At 44.6% G+C, this 20,045-nt stretch overlaps 1 protein-coding gene across 1 annotated transcript; it reads right to left on the bottom strand.

The window, feature by feature from the left end:
- Window positions 1-302: 302 nt before the first annotated feature.
- Window positions 303-19,505, bottom strand: mfsd2ab (MFSD2 lysolipid transporter A, lysophospholipid b). The gene is made up of 14 exons (XM_071902300.2): window positions 19,314-19,505; window positions 15,882-16,007; window positions 14,504-14,628; window positions 8,259-8,382; window positions 7,805-7,883; window positions 7,475-7,665; window positions 7,224-7,314; window positions 6,417-6,535; window positions 5,886-5,969; window positions 3,917-4,000; window positions 3,581-3,693; window positions 3,343-3,486; window positions 2,693-2,869; window positions 303-2,584 (listed from the first exon to the last, which is right to left on the bottom strand). Exons 1-14 carry the CDS (start codon window positions 19,401-19,403, stop codon window positions 2,530-2,532), a joined length of 1,602 nt encoding a protein of 533 aa, XP_071758401.1. The 5' UTR covers window positions 19,404-19,505; the 3' UTR covers window positions 303-2,529.
- Between the last annotated feature and the right edge of the window lie 540 nt (window positions 19,506-20,045).

Below are 20,045 nucleotides of genomic sequence, written 5' to 3'. Positions count from 1 at the left end.
ACAACTTTTGATGTTTAGAGCAGAAAATACTGGTTTGAAGATAAATAGAGGCTACTAAATATAGACTCAAATATTAATTTCTCTTTTCTGTAGTTGTTTTCCCACACAAAATATCCACACTTGATGAATGCATGGGATTTTAATGAATGTATGGGAAGAGTGGCTAGTTAGACAGTTAACAGTGGCTATGTGTTCTGTTGTGTGTTTTTTTTTTAGTCTTTGATTTTTAAAATATTAAAATTGGCTGGAGTTTCTGGTGTTTCATAGTTATGAAATATTTTCAATAAATGCTGACAACTCAATCACAGTACACTTATCAATTAGTATTTATTAACAATATCTTTTTCATTTATTCTCGAAAACATCTCTTTTCTTAAATAACTACAGTACATCAATGTACAGAAGTTCATTTCACTTGCTGCCACAAATATCAAAGATATTTACAGGTTTTACATACACTATATACATATGCACAGGAGGCGTGTACACAAGGCTTGTGTGCTTCCCCGTGGGATTAAAGCTCACACTATTGGCTACAGCCTCAAGAGTCATGAGGGAAGTTCAACAGATCCATAAAAAGAAAATAAACTGAAAAAATTAAAATGGCACATTTATTATGTTGAGGGTTAGTGGGTGGAAATGTCACTGTGTTGGCATGTCTCTTCTTCTAGGTTGTAAGGAACCTCCAGGAGGAAGAAGAGGAAGAAAAAGAGGCAATTGGATGAAATATGAAGCATTTCACACCGGTAACCCAGTTGTCAGAATCAACATATGTTGAAGATGCAACAGTATGTATAACATATGACACTGTATATAAACATATTCCATATCAAAAAGATATGAAAGACATCAATCCTTATTTTCATGACACGGATTGAGATGATCATAACGCATCCTGGTCAACTATACATTAATTTACAAAGTCGACAAACACACACGTACATACAAAAAAAAAAAAAAAAACATTCACAAACACACAAAGGGGGCTATAAGAAATTCACTTCCCCATCCTCCAATATATATCTTTTGTTTCACGATTTTGTGCTTCCCTTTTTTTGAATGCATATGGAGCAAAAACAGTAGCATTAGCCGTGGCAGTAGCAACATGCATTAAAAGTCTTGTGAAGTTTACCATTTTAAAAACTGACTCTCCAGCTTGGGGCTCCTAACCATTAGTACACATTTTCCTATGTTCCCATGTTTGTCTTTTGAAATATACTTAATTCAAAACTCATTCAGGTGGAACGACAATCTTAAAGGCCTTAAATAGATTTAAATACTCAAAGAAGCATGACTTTCCAGCAAACATGAACTCAAAAACACTAAAATCAAAACTAATAAATACTTAAATAATGATGTCACTAGATTAGTACCGGGTGTAGTCACGGTTTTGCTCAGTATTGAGTAGATGAATAGCATTCAGAGAGAAGATTCCCTCTCTCTTCAGTAGCTGTGCTATAAATAATGTCATGTAAATAATGTAATTGCTGGGTCAACATTGCGGTTACCTGTGCAAAATTAACTGCTCTCCTATTTTAGTGGTTTCAGTACAATGGTGGGGACCTAGAACATGCCTTTCAGTGCACAGCTGGTACAGTTCAGCCACTGGTATTAACATCACAGATTGTTACTGTCTCCTCTGAGCAAAGCCAGTGGGATGGGAATGGGATGGAAATGATCCGGCCGATTGGTTTCAGTAAACTAAATGTGAACAGAAAATGTAAAAAAAAAACGTACAAAAGAGAACGTGTTCCAAACAGGACCCAAATCAATGACTCAAGAGCAAAAAAGTGATAGAATAATGTGTGCATATGATGCTGGGTAATGCTGTAGTGAAGACCAGTAGAAACTTGGATGAAGCACTTTTGTAGACTAGCTGTTGCTGTTGTATAAATAATATCTGTAGTCCAGTTATGTCAGTTTGAATTTTTGAAATTTGTGGAAACCAAAAACAGCCCCGAAATGAAGGCGTTGTCACCGTTTTGTTCAAGTTTCTAATGATGCTTACATCTCATGGAGAAGTTGTTTTAGTGCAGCGCTCAAGGTCATGAATTTTCAAGTTTACCTATGATACGGAATACACCGGGATGGAAACTGTTCAGTTCTAGTAAGTAGCACCAGTAAAGGCTGCACCGTCAAAACCGGTTCACTGCACCCATCACATTTCAAGGTTTTGTGCAACCAGTGTTTAAAGAAAAAAAAAAAACTTTTCTGCAGCACTCAAAAGTAGTTCACTATACAAAGAGTAAGGCTGCCGAGATCTGAATTAAAGAAACGACAATAAAGTGAGTTAATATCATGGAGGGAAAATTCGGCACAAATGCAGAGAGGGGGGGGGTAAGGTACTCGTTATCAGAAAGGCCTTGGCGTGGCTGATGACATTGTCTAGTTTATCAAGTTCGTGGAGGAGCAGCAATGTGATCGGACGAGGCAGTGTCTCTGTTATCCGACAGGCCCAGGTCCGTTTGGTCCCGCCCAGTGCAAACGGCAGTCGGTCGCCCGATTGGTCCGTGGGTTTCTTAAAAAGTCCTAGATCATGTTGGCCAGCTCCGTCGAGTCCGTCTCGGAATCTGCCTCGTTGTCCCTGCAAGAAAACAAGAAGCCTCTTTAAGCTGGGAGTTTCGCTTTCACAGGCAAGCATGCAAGAGAGCAACAGCGGCTGACTAGCCGGCCGCCGAAACCACCGCCTTACCGCTGTTCCTGGAGCAGCTTGCGGTTGCCCTGCCGCACCTCCTCGTCGATGGGATAGGAGCGGAATATGACCAGGCCGACCAGGATGAGGGCGACGGGCGCGGCGGACACCAGCAGCTTCAGGGTTAAATCCACCTCCTCTGGTTGGGAGCAGCCTCGAGTGATGTAGCCTGCAAAACTAGAGAGAGAGAGAGGAAGAAACTTGACTATTAAACTAATCCAAGACTTAGAGAGCGATGTACATAAAAGGCATTTCACATCTTAAAGCATCACAGAGCATTAGCGTTTAGGGATAAATCTTGGATAATTCTCCAGAAATTGGTAAAACAGAGATCTAGATATGAGGCCAAATTTCTCACCGCATTACGGATCAAAGGCCATCATTCTGCAGTAAAGCCAGTCATGTGATACGTGCACGCCACACACACACACTATGGCCTTACTGTACTAAATCAAATGAGTGCATTTGATTGAATTCCTTGCTTTGATGTGGGATTTGGCTTAGCCTCTTGTTCATGCCTTTCTTTATTGCGTGCGGGTGTTCCGGTCTGGCTGTCTAAGACCTTCCAACACATTTTGAATGATTAAAGATTGAGGTTTTGCATGTGTGTGTGTGTGTGTGTGTGTGTGTGCGTGCACGTGAGCACTTACTCTAAACTGAGCGTGGAGATGCCCAGGGAGACTCCAGAGGCGAACTTGGTGAAGAAGACGTAGAAGGAGTAGAAAATGGCCTCGTGGCCGGTGGACTCTGGGTTGTGCACCTTGAAGTCATCGACCACGTCGGGCAGCATGGACCTGAAGGAGTCAGTGGAATCAGAATTAGTAATATGCACACACAGCTAATGACAACACTGTATAAACAGGCGAGAGCAGGGTCAGAGCGTCTTACCAAGGCAGCAGGAAGGCTGCAGCCACTCCGACCCCGGCAGCGAAGGAGACGATGTAGGTGACTATCAGGTTGCTCTTCACACACACCACCAGGATCATGAAGGGAACCACAGACTGGAAAGAGAAAAGAAAAAAGTCAGCCCACCATCACACGCTGGATCAAGTTCCCCAAAACAGCCTCTAGGTGGCACTACAGCTACGGGGATTCCTGCAGTGCAACACGGCTCAAAACCAGCACCCGCTCCCAGTATATCCTTCCTCATCCAGTTAAAAAAAACAACTTTAAATTACTGTCAATCTTACAGTGGTGGCGTTTTGACATGACTGCGGGCCTTACCGAGGTGCCAATGTAAACCGCCGTCTTTTTCCCAAAGCGAGTCAGGAACCACTGCCAGAAGGGGATGGCCAGAGTAGCGGAGAGCTGAGAGGGGGAAAAACATTCAAAAGTCTCGGTTAGCCAACTGTTTTGTTGACACAAACACTGACAAAACCCCAGTGAATCCCGGTGAATTCCACGACAGGCCGCTTATTTTTCTTTTACACACATGATTTCGCAAAGGCAACAAAATGAAAAAGGAAGAACGATATGAGACACATCCTCTGAAGGTTTTGGTTTCCATTATGGGCTGAGCATGACTTCCAGATGTGGTGATGCAGAAGGGTATTTGACACCTCTCATCTGCCAATCACAACAGGGAAAACGGACGACAATATCGCGTCTGCAGCCTTTCCCAAACACGAGGGCTCGTCCTCTGACTCTGCAGGGGGACGGTGACCCTTTGGCCAGAGCGGTTTGCCCTTTGACCCCTCCATGTTTGAGAGGCAGTGAGAAGGCAAAGATAACAAAACCGATGGCCACCTTTTTGAAATGAGCATGGTAAATGAAATGCTAATGCTGCTGGTCTAATTGCACAGTAATCTTTGTGTTCCTGTGGTTGTCTCTGCATCAGCAACTGTCTGTGATGTGGTTTCTCATTATGAGCAAATGTGCGTCTCTGTCCCCACATCCTTTGTATTTGCATGTGTGAGCTTTCTTTTCTGGGTTGTCCTCATTCTAAATTCGCCTGACTTGCATGTGAATCATCTCCAAAAACAACCAAAGTCTGTAGACGCTTCTTCCTGGCAATGCCGCCATCACCAGCCTTATCGCCCTGAAGTCTAGCGCTGCTATCAGTAAAGACGACTTTATCTCCTAAGCAGGAATCGTAAAAAAAAAAAAAAGCCCCTTCCACGTCTCACACAGCTGACCTCGGCGTATTCTAAACCTCGCTAATCATCTGACACCCATCAGAGAGCGTTGCTTTCCTCCTGGAACCCTAACCCTAACCCTAACCCAGCGTGCCATGTGGCGTGCTCTTCTCAACGTGCCTCACACCAGCACAACGAACACACAAGATTCCTTTGTTTTGTTGTCATTTGATTAACTCCCCGCTGCTCTCGGACAATGTTTCATTTCATCCGACCTCTGCTGTTCCCCTCGCACGCCAAAACCGCCGCACCTACCGCTGATTATCTCATGTACTGTAAAAACGAATCCTGCTGGTTTTGCTGGTTTAGCCTTTCCCTTTTGGCGTTCACACGGCCGGTGAGTGAGTTAGTTCGATGTCTCTTCAACATAGTGAGGATTAGGCTCTTAGTAAGGGGCGACCTCTGCTCACAGCTCACTGTGATCGTGTTAAGGTCTCTCAAAAAGTCATTTCACTACATAAATTAAACTTACTTCAAACAGGTCACTCCCTTGCCTCTGTAATCCTTTCCATAAAGTAAAGGATCAGAGCGTGTAATCTTTTCAACCTCACTAACCCGAGGACAGTGTCTCACCCTGTACTGTTCCACTGTGCTTGCTAGGCACGCCTAGCCTTTAATGGGACTTGATACCTGTCAGGACATGATGGTCTTTGATATGAAAAACATCTCTCTGCCTACAGGTTTATGTAAAAAGGAAGGCCAAGAAAGGGATACAGAAAAAAGATAAGGACGTGAATTGGGATTTCCCATGGCAGAGTCTTGCATTGGCTCCTTTGCTGAGTCTTTGCTATCTGTGGGAATAGGCTGGCATTCAGGCCGACGAGCCAGAGAGAACACACATCATGGAAATGGGCAGCTAGGAGACACTGGCTTCTAACTGGGTGAAGACTGGGCTTGTAACTCAAGAGAATTGATGTCCTCGCCCTGGGAGGGGAGGCTTTTGTCTGCACTCTGAGTAATGGCTTAAGTTCTTCCACGGAACAGTGCACCTATCTGTTTGTATGAAAATGTCACCCCTGTGTGTGTGTGTGTGTGTGTGTGTGTGTGCGTGCACTCACCATGATGACCAGTAGAATGTTCTGGAAGTCATTCCTGAAGCCCAGTGTGGAGCTGCAGAACAGGGCAAAGTTTCCCTCCAGGAGCTGCAGAAGGAAGCACACAGACGCACTCAGTAACGTTTTACAGCCGACACACACACCCGCATGCACGCGCACGCACACACACACACCTCAGCCCAACCTCGCAGGTGCCAAGTAAACTGTGGCCGAGGGCGCAGACCGGCGAGAGACTCCCAACATTTAACATGAGAAGCTGCTTAGCCCAATAACCACAAAAATAAACACACAGTCCGTCAGGCTGAAGGAGTATTCTTGTCCACATGCAGAGAGCGGATGGCAAACTGCCTCACCGAGCTATAGTGAGGGTTAGTACAGTGTTTACAGTACTGAGGAGAGGACTAAAGGCCTAGGTGAGGCTGTGAACTGTGACTGACTGTGGTCATGGCTAAGCTGTGTTTATTATCCAACAGTGAGCGTGGATCTATCTATCTATCTGATGTCATTTGGGTGTGTGTGTGTGTCTACACTCACCATGAAAGCCAGTGAGGTGAAGAGGAAGCCCATGACCAGTTTGGCATAGGGTCCATGTCCCATCACCAGCCTTATCCCCTGGAAGAAAGACATGGGCTCGGACCTGGGACGACAGGAATCTGGAGGGAGGAAAAAGAAAGAATGCAAACATTAGATCCACTTGAATTCAGTTCCATTCATTCATTTCTACGCCCTTTCAGTAAATCTTCCACGAGGAGCCGCCTTTGAAGGTCGTCCTTTGGCTGATAAATGCGTCCGTTTGTAAAGTCCCATCGCTGGTCACGAGGATCTTAATTGGACCGTGAAGCCCAGACAGTCATACCACAGAGTGCAGGGATGACGCTGCATGGCGTCCCCATCGGACCACAGTGGAGAGAACAATAACAGCTGTGTCACATGAAGGACGTGTGTGTGTGTGTGTGTGTCTGCATCCAAACAGACCGCTGACGTGACGCTGCAAATGCCTCAACCAGGTTCAGCTCGAGTGACTGAGGCATTTTAGGGACATTTAATTGTGACTAAACACCATGAACCCAGGCTCATTTAACTTCACCAAGATGTGCTTTCTTGATTCAATAATTAATAATTTAAACAGAAGAATGCATTGACCCCTGTTATGTACTGTAATGCACAATGCAAAGCTCTGAATGCAAGGGATAAATCACTCATCTATGAAAAACAAAAAAAAATCTCCCACGCTGTGCCATTTTTTTCCATTTTGGTTTACAAATGGCAATGAAAGGAGAGGCATACGGCAGTTGAATGGAAGGACGGATGGACGGAGGGATGGAGGGACGAACGGCTTACCTTTTTGCTCTCTCACACCGAAGAAAAGAACGATAGCACAGAGGACGTAGATGCCGCAGATGACACCAGAGGCGATCATGTAGGCCGTTTTCTGTCAAAGGGAAGCGAGGGGAGAGATGAGAGTCAGCCGACACTTTATCCAGCTGACACCAACTTTATCCTTCACTTAACTGTGACTAACAAATGAGATATCAGGGATGAAGAAAGTGGTGTGTGTGTGTGTGTGTGTGTGTGTGTGTGTGTGTGTGTACCGTGTGGTCCAGGGAAATGACAGGCACAGTGGTGTTGCCTTCAGGTCCGGCGGTCGTCAGGGACGCAGAGGCGTTGCCCAGCTTCCCCGTCAAGTCACCAGGCACGGGGATGCAGGGCGCGTTGGCCATGCCCACGATCTGCCCCTGGATGGCTGTACCAATCACAGTGCCCAGGACCTCCACCGTCATCCCTGATTGGAGGAGAGAGGGGGAGAAGTTGACACAGCGGAAGCGACACACCGGACTTCCCATTTGCCAGGAAAGTCATTCAGGATATAATAAATTTACACGTCGAGTTCCTCCTTTTTAGAGGAAGTGTGTGATACTCACTGTATGCGGTGGCCGAGTCTCTCTCTTTCTGCTCGGAGCTGATGAACATGGTGAGGGCAGAGTAGGGCACATGGAAGCACTGGTGAAGAGAAAGAGTAATATGATGAGAAACAGTTGAGTTTTATTCAGTTAATCCTCATTGTGCAATTGAAGCATTTCACTCCGAAATGCGATATTTCCATTTTGGAAAGATTTCACTCCCTGAAATTCAAGTCAATATTTATTTTGTATGCAAATATGTTAAGATGACTTTTTCCCGTAACCCCATAATGTGCTTTACTTTTATGCAAGCAATCATTTTGTAGGTGAGTAGGCGTGATTTTTTTTTTCCCCCCAGATGGTGAATAACTCATTTTGGCATGAAACTTTTCCACAAGTGAGCATTCGTCAGGTGTGTGTGTGTGTGTGTGTGTGTGTGTGTGTGTGTGTGTGTGTGTGTGTGTGTGTTACTCACAGTTTGAAGGGTCTGGAAGAGGCAATAGAAGACCAGGTACCAGATGACCTTGCCATCTTCAAACGGGGGAACATACCATATGAGGAAATAGCACAGCACAGCTAGAGGGGTGGAGAGCAGGATCCTGCAGAGGGATAGGACGGACAGAGGAGATGGAAAATGAGGAGAGAAAGGGGGGGGGGAGGAGAAAAAAACAACAACAACAGCGGATGAAAACGTGATCCTAGTCAAGCGTGTAACGCTAACTCCTGGGACAATAAGCAGCCTGTCTGAAGAGAGAGGCCGCTCATTACATAATGAAGTTGTGCCCGTTTCAAATGAGTGCCTGTCATTCATTCAGTTTCTGCCAACTACTGCTCAGCTCAGCAACTCTCACTGTATGCTGTTTGGCACTTGGGTTAACTGTCTCATACTGACGTGGTTATGTCACATTATTATTAGTAGGGGCACAGCGTTCTTGGAGCAACACAGGTCTAAACATGCATCAGATGAAGCAGATGTGGCCTGATTGAACGTACTATGTTTTTCATTCTCTTAAAGCCATTTTGATCTGAAGGCTTATGCTTAAATGCTTGAAATCTGTTTCTTATACAAATATAAATAGTGAAGTTGGTGCCTATGTATGAATTTCTTTCCAAAGCCTTTGCCTTTCCATCAAGGCAAAGGGTGGCAACTTGAAAGAATCTAAAATATAAGATAGTTTTGATTTGTTTAATACTTTTTTGGTCATTGCATAATTCCATTTGTGTTACTTCATAGTTTTGGTGTCGTTCCCATAGTTCTTAATTGTGAAAAATAGTAAAAAATAAAGAAAAATGCGTGTTTCCAAACTTTTGGCTGGTAGTGTAACACTGGGGAAAAGAGCCAACTCATAGACAAATTGGCTAGTGTCTTTGTTTCTGGCTTTAATACATAGACGAGGAATGAAACACCCACCCTTATATAGAAGTGGTAAAAAAAAAAGCATGCCCGGAATTCAAAGGAGGCATAATGTTAATCTGAATAGGAACATGCCATTCTATTTTTCCTAAACGCATCCATGCGATCCTGTTCTCCTCCTTCTTCCAGCTCTAACATCCAGTAAATCCACTCCATGAGGTCATTTTATGGGGAAAAACAGCTGAGGGCCTGTGGGAGAACTGTGTAAACGTCTTTGATCACTTCCTGGCCCCATTCAGCTGCTTCCTGTGGTCTGATCGGCACTCTCCAATCAGATGCGAGTTTGAGAATGTGACCACAGTTCTGACACACGGAAATAGTCATGTGCCTTGTGAAACGGGAAGTAGCCCGGGGCATCCTGCTATCGGACCAGATTCTTGAGGATATGATCATCGGAAGTGATTCATCCTTATCAAACAAGATATGAAGTCATAGTATCACAGCATGCCATAAGAAACCCCATCTCATAGTTTCCAACATAACATAATGACTTAGGTTCTAGTCATGGCACTGCTAAAAATAAATGACAAAATTACAAAACTATTGCATAGCCTAGATGCACAGTTGGTCAAGCTGTAGGCTTACTGCATACTTGCCACACTCCCTATAAGTTCATACATCAAGTGACGGAGCTGTACTCTTCATGTAAACCAGAGGCATGTGGGTGAACACATTTGGAAATAAAAGAATATCAACTCAACTTTGCCCTGGCAAGTCTCCTTCACTTCAATTGTACTGACATGACCTTTTTTTACAGCAATAACCAGGGAGCTGCCTGTATTGTTAGCAGTCTTGTGCCATCAGAGACTGAATATCTTCACTGCATCAGATGGCAGTTAAGTGCCTCGCTTAAGGTCACTTAGACTACTTGATGACAACTTCTCTTCTATTACCTTCAGGCTATTATTTCCCCTCTTCTCTCACCACTAAAATCAATGGATAAGCCTATCAGGAGATATACTTTGATGCATGCACTTTAAATTCTTTCTGAAGCTACAGATTAGAGCAAAAATGCAAAGAGGTGTGGCATTCAGCGAGCTCCCTCATGCATGTGATCTGATAACCGACAGGCAGCATGTTGTGTAAACGATCGGTGTGTGATTATGCAAGGGTGGTGTGCCAGCTCACCGACATAAAGCAGACGTTTTAGCGAGGGATTGAGGTGACCGGCGCACTTGGGAATGCATTTTGCGTACGCCGGTTTCCTCTGCGTCACGTGTCCGGACTAACACCTACCAAATTAGGCATTGGCCCATGTCTGTAAGGGTGATTTGGATTTAAAAACTCAGTTGCAGCTCGATGTTAGCCTACTGACAACGGCCTTTAATTTAATGTTTCATTTCATTCAAACACCCCAAAACATGGGGAATCATTATGTGAAACGGGCTAATAGCCAAAACCTAAAAACTGTGAGAGCAAAAGGTCCCATGTCTTTCCTATGGATCTTCTAAAATTCTAGTCACACCTTTTTTCAGTGTATGCTATTCTAAAACAGGCTGCTAGGGTAAGCCAAGACTTACAGTGCATGCAGGATTGCACCCTGACAGCAGGCCATAAGTAGTGGCATACAATATGATGCCTTGGCATCAAATTACAATGTCCTCTGAAATAGCAGCGCTGACCAGGGGAGAGCGGCTTACCTTTCTCCTAGTAAGTTAACTTATCAGGTCTTGACAAGTTAACTTATCATGTGAATCTGTCATATAATATAATGAATTAGAGCAGCTGAATGCGAGAGGAAGCTGGTGTCATTAAACAGTGATTATTTATTTTATGGCTCATTATGATACTGTTCGTTTTGGCGGCCATTGTGACCTAATTTTTCTGTGTATGCATACCAAGGAGGTTTCATATTATCATTAGAACATGCTTGTGGGTGAACACATGTAAATAATAAAATATGAAAAATGGCTCCACACAGAAGATTTTCTGTTTCGAGGCCTCGCCTTCATTCCTCAACAGTGACTGCCAATTATATAAGAACTCAGCAGAGAAATGTCACCATTTTTTATTGGAAATAAAAAAAAAAATAGATGGAATGGTGAGGGGAAACATGGCTTGGTTTTCAGCAGTTAGGGCTAGAAGGCCTAATCCAATTTAAAATGTATATTAGGCAAGAGAGAGACCCAATATTTGTTAAAGCGGTAATGTAACACTAACAGTGTCCAAAGAAATGAATTTAAATTTATGTTCAGAAACTTGAACTATCCACAGGAAACCTGCGACCTGTCACTTGTGTCTATTGCAGTAGATGTGCAGCAACAGTGGAACTCAGACACTGCTCCTGTGTAGCCACTTGAACTGTAGTAACCTCCTGGATTCCTCAGCCAGTCTTTAAAAAATCCTACCAGGGCCCTCACAGCTGACAGCTGCGACGCCATTGGCTGAGGCCAGTGGTGTGTTGTGGGCTGGACCAATGAGAAGCCAGCCTGGCTCTGGTCACCCCTCCCCCACCTCCCCGCTCCTTCTCCGCACCGAGCTTTGAAAATGGAGGAGCTCCCGCCTTCCTTCTTCTCTCTCCTCCCCCTCCCCGCCCTCAGGCACCACAAAAACACACTAATTTTCTCCTGCTTCCTTTATGACTGACCTGACAATAATGTGACTGAACTTGCCGACCGCTCCTTCATCCCTCCCTCTTCCACCGAACCCACGCCTTATTTTTGCTCTGATAACAAATGGATGACGATATCACATCACAAGCAGCATCCAGCCTGACCCACTTTACTAAGGCTTCAATCCTGATGGATATCTCAACACTGGATGAAGATGATAAAGAAGATGATGATGATGATGATTATAGCACTTAGCCTACCTCTCTAGCACTTTATGCATGAACAAAATTGCCAAAGCAGTATACAAAATATCCAGTTTACAAAAATCCAGTTTATGCATTCAAACAAATTTAATCAAATGAGATGATAAATTATTTGGTTTAAATAATAAAAATAAAAAGTATATGTACTAGTCACCAAAATCTGTAAATCTGTTTTGTACACCACTGCAGTTTTCCATTTAGATCATCAAATTCCATCTAAACCTGAACAACTAGAGGGGTATTTTTAATCTAATTTACAGATCCAAGTTCTGTAGTTTCAGTTCATTCTAAAACAACTTAACAGACAATACTACTGTCTTAAAAAGGAAACCAAACGTCTGGCACTTATGTGGAACTGCTACACAACCGCAACAACATTAACAGGAAGATCATTCTTCTGTGCACCAAATGAATTATTCAGGTGTTCACTCATCGCAAACACTCCCGAGAGAGGACAAACAGAGGAAACTGATCGCGCCACAACTGGGACCAGCTGGGACCTCCAGGACTGGATCTCTCTCCCAGGTGTGTCCCTCACTGCACAAGGCAACTCTCTGAGCGGCTCATTTCAACATGTCTTGGGATATTAGATCATGTTATATTAGGCAGGCGGGCTGTCGCTCTCCTGTGTGTAAATGGATGCCTCCACTGAACCTTTAGTGGTGAACCAACTCTGGGGAGATCATACTCATGAGGCGTAGGGGTAGACAATTAGTTTAGTCCAGCACTCATCCCTTCAGCTCCCTGCGGAAAACAACCCAGCTAGATGCTTTTAGACCTCTACCCTTGATACTTAAGGTGTGAGGCAACCCTTACCAACATCAGTGCAAATAAATATTTGGATATAAGCAGTACAAATCTGTGCTATCCCCTAAACTGACGCGAGTGGTGTCTCGTCAACTTAAGGAATGCAGACAAACCCCCACCCCAGTCCCGCCCCAATCCAGTCCTCTCCATCACCGCCTTATTGCCTATTCCATTGGCCCATTTCTGTCCTTCTTGCCACCCTCACAAGGTACCCCAGCTTTCCAGTTGGATCTAGCAGCCACTAAAGATCGCCTGCCCAGACTCTCTGAAACATCTTCCGTGTTGAAAGGAGACGGACTCACTCGCACCCTGTGCTGTACTTGTCTCACATAAGAGCGTTATTGACACCCTCAGACCTGCACCGAGAGCCACAGGAACGCATGCCATGTTTGACGATGCAGGAACCAGAGCCAAAAGTCATACGATATGCATGGGCAGACATACCACAGCTATAGTTCAGAGATGAACGCATGTGGGTTGCTCAGTAAGAGATGCAATACTGAGAGACAGGGAAGTGGGGGAGGGGATGTAGCAGCTAACAAGGTCAGTAACCTTGGCTTGAAAAAGCCTGCAGCATCATAGGCCCCCCTACCAGACAAAGGCACCACCAACGAGACAAAAATGCAACACAAGGATCGGCGACGTTTAGTTTGCTCCAGGCGATGTCACCCCACATGAGAGGATTCCACAGAAAGAGGTCAAGTTGCACCGGACAAATTGAAATCAGAATCAAAATACGAAGTAAAATGATCCCATGTTCCATCCAACAACCATCCAGGTCAAAATCTGTGGCTCAATTTGTACAAATGAGACTATTATCAAATATAGCTGAAAAAGTCTCACTCCTCTATAGGAATTCTCTCTGAAAAGGGGGAAGAAACCTGGTGAGGTTTGTATGCTTGCTGTGAAAAGTAGACTCCCTAGCAGGCAGGAGTTGTATTTATCAATACCATGCCAGAGGCCGTGCTGTGGGAAATGTGCCAGACCAGCGCAAACCCTCCATATTTTCTCTATTAAAAAAACGAAAACGCACAAACAGCCAATTGTTAAGGGGTTTTCTTTGTGTTTTAGCCTCAGTGCTGAAGCCACTGGACCTCTCTACGGAACGCATTTTTCCATTGCAATATTTTATAGCTGGAATGCAGTAAAGTCTTTATGATTTGTGGTGGGCGTGACAGAGAGAGAGAGAGAGAGAGAGAGAGAGAGAGAGAGAGAGAGCAGGGGGGACAAGAGTGTATACGCATGTGTGGGTAATGAGGAAACGGTATGGCAGCGATTGCATCAGCATGACCCTAAGTAACCCTCTCGGGGATGACGTTGGAGTCACGGCACAAGACCCCACCCCCCAAAAAACACACTGACACTTGTACATCACAGGAGAACTTCCACTGGGCTGTGACTCACCAAGGCTGAAACTTAAAGCTCCCCCCCATCAGGGATTTCCAAAAGCAAACACATGAACACGAGTGCTTCAAGAACTTATAGCTGAGCTTTATCAACAAGGCAATGGAAACGGTTAGGGAGACAGGACCCGAACATTCTAACTAGCAGAGGAGGAAGGGGCTCCAGAGAAAGTTTCCTAAACAGATTTAACTCCGTAGATCTAAATAATGTTTTTCTAGAAATGGTAAACCAAATAGGACCAGAATGTAGAGTACTGGTCCCAGCTGGGAGTTGGACATACCAGGGCAGCATGCGTCCGAAGCGCGTCCACGGGCTGCGGGACACCAGGAAGCCCACTGTGGGGTCCGTTACCGCGTCCCAGGCCCGGCCCACAAACAGGATGATGGAGGCATAGAAGGGATCCAGCTGTCAAAGTAGAAGAGACGGAAGAATATTAGAGCAAACGGCTGACAAGAAGGTAGAGGGAGGCACAAGTAGTAGAGGTGTTTTACTTCTCCATGACCCACTCCATCATCATTTCCTTTGAATGGCTATACACAGAAACCATTGGCGATAGGTCATTTCCTGATACTACACAAACCAGTATTACCAGTACCCACTCAATCCCTTTGCTACCATTAAAAATGACTCTACATACAGTACAAGGTATCTTACAGGTCCATCCCTTCTAAGAGAATAACTAACCATCTCCACAAGCTCACAGACCATGCATGGCCTGTGTTGGAAGACCTGAAAGAGATTCCTGAAGGAATCAAACCACTTTTCGCTGAGGTAGCAGTTCAGCAGTTAGACAAAGGTAAAGGGTGTCGCTCTGGAACATGCTGTGCGGTATTTAGTTCTACGCTTTTTTAAGTAAATAGTCAAAAGGCAACACTTGGCAGGAGTCAAGTCAAGCAGCGATGGCGGCACTTAGCAGCTCTGCGGGTCTTCTATTCTTATTCAGCATGCATGGATGACAAGCCTCAAAGGAAGCTGGGCAGGATGAATGCTAGACCTCCTGACTGTACTCTGCTCCATGCTGTGTCACCCAATAGACTCTTAATCACTGATCTTAGCGGCCTGACAAAACTAACCCTGGGAAGCCGTTGACTTACACGCCATCTTGGCCTTGACAATCAGATTAGTGTCAAAGCCCATTAAAGCAAGCCCCTCTTAGTCATGCTACCAAACGGCCTCCCTCCTCTTCACCCCGACCTTCTCAGAACAAGCCCTGGTAAGCTTTCTGATGTTACAGTAGAGCCCCATCATGGAGTTAATGAGGGAAAACAAAAGAAAAACTTTTTCTACCTCTTCGTTTTTCCAGGACAATGGCGCCATTGTCGGCGAGCCTTGGTGGTCGCCATGTCCTGTATGTGCCCTTGTAAGAGGGGTGCTTTGGGGGCGCAGGGAGGATCATGTACAGCCTCGTGCCCTGAAGTCCGTACATGCCAGCCCAAATACTGCGCTAGGACAGCACAGTGTATGGAAAAGACAGTAATGGACACACAGCATGTTCCCACTGTGGAGGTCCTTTAAGGCATTCCGGGTGGCTGCAGGTAACGGGGTCTTTTTAGTGAGCCTATTTATCTATATTTAGGTCCATGTTATGAAAGGGCTCCTTAACATCTGAAGAGGTTGGGTCATGGAGGTTTAGAAATAATATCGGACCACCAGCTCACCTGAGCCACATCCAGTAGGTAGATCTGAAGAAAGAAGCCCAGGGCGCATCCTGTGATCTGGTAGGGCGCTCCGCCGATGGCATAGCACAGCTTGTTGCAGACTGACAGCCGGTTCCTCAGCTCCCGCTGGGAGAAAAAGGAGAAAAAGAAAACAGCATGTTAATCGATGATTGAGAATCAATCAGGTTAGCCCTAAAAATGGAACCAGGGTTAGAAAATGTACAGGAACGCAGACAAAATGGCAGACATACAAGCTTACATATCTAGCTTACCAAGTGGTGTAAAGATAATGCCTAAGAAATGAACATTGAAACACAGTCGATATTAACCTACTTTTGGAGAAAGCTGCCTTAACACTAAGTATCTGCAGCAGTTTACAAGTCTTTTCAGGGTTGGCCCTTGGCAGAACCTAGCTCTCATAATCATAGGAGTGGTTTATTCTGCAGAGTTGAGTATGGCAGCCTAATCCAAAATGGGGTAACTGCAATAAACGATCATCTAGTCACTTTCCCAGGCTTATTTGGTCAGCTGACTTTCTCACTTCCCCAATTTGATCTCATACTCTCCTTCCCCTCACTTCTTCAATTTGATCTCAACCCCTCGCTTTCTCCATCTTCAAACAATTTCCCCTATTTCTCACTTCTCTGTTTAAAGCTATAGCCCTCTTTAACAAGTGCCTCACAAGGAATGTGGCCTAAATTCTTAAGAGCCAGAGACGCCAGAGTTTCGTTGGCAACAAGATAACCATCAAGTAGCTTATTTGGCAGAGCTCAGGGACTGCTACTGGGAAACAGCCTTGGTTTTGTCTGAGCTGTCCCATGTCATTTTCTAATAGGCCTAATATTTTCCTCGACAGACAAAGAGTTTGTTGAAAGACCACTCTAACAGCAACGCCAGTCTCTGCCGGGTCGCTTTGTGCCAGGGCCAGGTTACAGCACCAGGGTGTCACTCAGACACCTAAAAGCCAGGGTGACAACACTTTGGCTGGGACCTTAACTGGCTCAACACCCACAGGGATGCCTGCCAGTTTGACCAGGGCTCCAACCGCTGGCTGCGTGGCCGGCAGCCAGTCAGGGGGATGAACACACACCCTCCCCCCTGACCAATCAAAAGGCTGTGGTTGGTGCTGCCTAAGCTGCACTCTCTCTAGGTGGACGAAGCAACTGCAGTGTCACTTGTGTCAAGTGCTGGGAAGGCTACTGTCAGGGGTCTCAGACCAAAGGTAGGCTTCAGTCAAGATAATATATCCTAGTACTGATGATGACCTTGAACTGCAAGTACATTCCAGCATTCCTAAAGTTAAGGTCCTTAAGGTCATTGATATGTGTGTGAACGACAACCAATGGACACTGCCTCATCTTAGATCAGGCCAGCACACAAAACACCATTGTGACTGTAGCTGGATGAACTAGCCTCTGTCTTGTTGATAAACCCAACCCAGCCTTTGTTTAGGTGACAAAACATTCTCCGGCTGAAATGGGATCCCACCATAACAGAAGGGATCATTCATGTGGTGACAAAACACAATAGCTGGCATACAACAGTACCTGGTGATTCAGGTCATGTCTCCATGATGGTGAAAACAGTCTCACAGATCAAACTTGACCCCACTATGTGATGCACATTATTCGCAAAATAAACAGTACACCTGTAAACCTGAAGCCCAGTAACATCGGTTCAAGGGTGGGCAGAGAGCGGTTGGATAAGTGTTGCCTCACAGCCTCCAAGAGTCCAACTCACCTTTGCCTCTCCTAATTGGAAAATTACGATGCAGTGAGTGTACCGGCCGGTTTATGATGTACTATTACAGGAATGTGTTAGTGTGAGTTTTATGTGTGCAGACCTGCACGTCACCCTTTCTATGCAATTCCTTACTGTGATCAAAATATTCAAAATATTCCTCTTTGCATAATGCATCCTAACCCTATCAGTTGCAGTAGAGCAGGACACCCATTACTCTGTTTGACCTCTTCTTCCAAAAATAAGTCAGTCTGCCCCACACACAGGGAGCCCTCTGTATGTAAAGAGATTCAGCCTGCCTTTTATATGCTGACATGAAAATTAGCCTACTATTACTATCAATACTAGGCTACTACTTCTAATCTATCTACTACTAATCATAATGTTATCACTGTAGCCTGAAAGCAGCAGGCTCAAGTCCCAAGTTGGCAGGCACAAGCTGATAAGTGGGTTTTCAAATCCTCGCAGGTTAGAAATGAATTATCAGTTTAGTTTAAGCAACTGATGAGAAACATAAAACACTTTGAATAGCTGAGGCTGCCTGCTATTCAAGTTGGAAATGTCAAAAAGTTCGCTTCAGATTTGACTTTGAGGGAAATATCCCCTGCCTGCTCCCTCTCTGTAGGACACGTCGCCTTGCTGCTTGCTGCCTGCCGCACAGTCACAGCCGTCTGCTGCCTTCACGTGCTGTCGGAAATATGGGCATTACGACTGAAGAGAATCTCAACAAAATGGGAATTTTCTTTGATACCTGAGTTGCCGAGATGTGACTTTAAGAGGGAAAGACAGCACGGAAGCAGCATCAACAATTGATGGTGAAAGTAATGTATTACACAACACGGTTTGGCTAATAAATTAAACACCCTGATGAACACTTTCTCCTCTTCATTTAGCTAACGTTACAGCACAAAGTAGCCCTGTGACTCTTCATTTCTAACAGCCATCAACAGCTTCTTTTGTTATAGCGTCCAATTTATTATAATGTCCGAGCAGAAAGTATTTTAATGCGCCTACAAATCTATTACAACTATTTAACTCAGAAGCAGTCGAGCTTATGGGGAGCACATGAAGGCAGCACTGGGCAGACACCCCTATATATTGGTGACTGACTCCCAGAAAATAACTGACATCATTTTGTACCTTACCTCATATTATTAAACAACATCTACAACCGAAAAGTAGGCTTTATGAGAGAACGATTTATCCGCAGTTTGTCTGCCAAGTTTCATCAAGTAACTGTAAGCTTTTTCAAGACATTTTTGATGCCAATTAGACTGAACTACAGGAGTGTGAATTTCTGACTTAAAACCGGTAGATTTAGCTCTGTTGAAGATTTAATAGCCTACATTTGAAGACTTTCTCGCGATGTGCAGACCCGCTGTATCAGAGGGGAAGGGGGAGTGGGTTTACTGGGAGACTGGCAGCATTGATTATTTCACGAAATTAACAATTTCACTTTCTCAACAATGACTCCCACTCGGTTGATCTCCGTGTAGAAATTTCACAACGACGAATGACTCACGCCCACGAAACGTCAAATCCCCGTTGTGGTTCATTCATTCACTCATGTTTTAAGATAAATTACCATCAGAACCACTCTTCTAAGCTTTGCTGCGCTCTCTGCTGCTGAGGCTATGGAGATAAGAACCATAAAACCATAAAACAAAACTGTAAATCAATGAATGGACTCACCTTCCCAGAGAGCTTGATGCCATCCGAGCTGACCGGTTTATTCAATAAACTGGCGTTGGAGTATTGTTCAGCTCCTTCTCCTTTTGCCATAGCCGAGCTTGGTATATTTGTTGACTGTTCAATATAGGAAAAAAAATATATCAACAGTCTTCTATTAACGATTGAGAAACACCTTCCGAGATCCTCGTAGTCTACAATCAATTTAGAAAACTGAAGGGATGTGGTGGCACACAGGGTGGATGTAGTAATTTTTACAGCTCCCCGCCCCTTTTTTCAACGGACCATTCACCCCATCTGTGACCACGCCCCACTATAGGCGGGGGTAGAACCTCCTTGGGGTAGACCAGGGTAGACTGGCACGGTTCCTAAGCTGCGGCCCGGGGACCTCCAGAGAGACCTCTAAGGGTGCCCCAGGCGGTCCCCAGACAGAAAAGAAGAGGAATACTTTCAGCTTCACTACTATTTCATCCATTAGACTGTATAGTGGTCGGACAGGATAACAATCATTATTCTGATCAGGTTTCACAGTTTCCACTAAACATTGTATGCTGTAAATTCCCACACCATTCCCACATCCTTCTAATGTGTTATTTACATATCATTTGATAATTTGATTGAGAATTTGATTTTCACTTAGCTGCAAATGTTTCACATCTTTGGTATATTTTCATATTCTGCTTAAGTCCTGTTCTATGCTATTCTTTTGCATGCCCGTATAATGCTGCAGTTCAT

Source organism: Centroberyx gerrardi, chromosome 19 (assembly GCF_048128805.1).
Source record: "Centroberyx gerrardi isolate f3 chromosome 19, fCenGer3.hap1.cur.20231027, whole genome shotgun sequence".
Taxonomy (NCBI): Eukaryota; Metazoa; Chordata; class Actinopteri; order Beryciformes; family Berycidae; genus Centroberyx; species Centroberyx gerrardi.
This window is presented reverse-complemented; position numbering and strand designations above follow the sequence as displayed.

Coding starts and splice junctions, on each gene's coding strand:
- mfsd2ab (XM_071902300.2), bottom strand. CDS start 19,403: ATGGCAAAAGGAGAAGGAGCTGAACAATACTCCAACGCCAGTTTATTG. Junction 7,315..7,474: donor TCATTTCCCTGGACCACACG/GTACACACACAC, acceptor TCCCTTTGACAG/AAAACGGCCTACATGATCGC. Junction 4,001..5,885: donor ACATTCTACTGGTCATCATG/GTGAGTGCACGC, acceptor TCCCCCTCTCAG/CTCTCCGCTACTCTGGCCAT.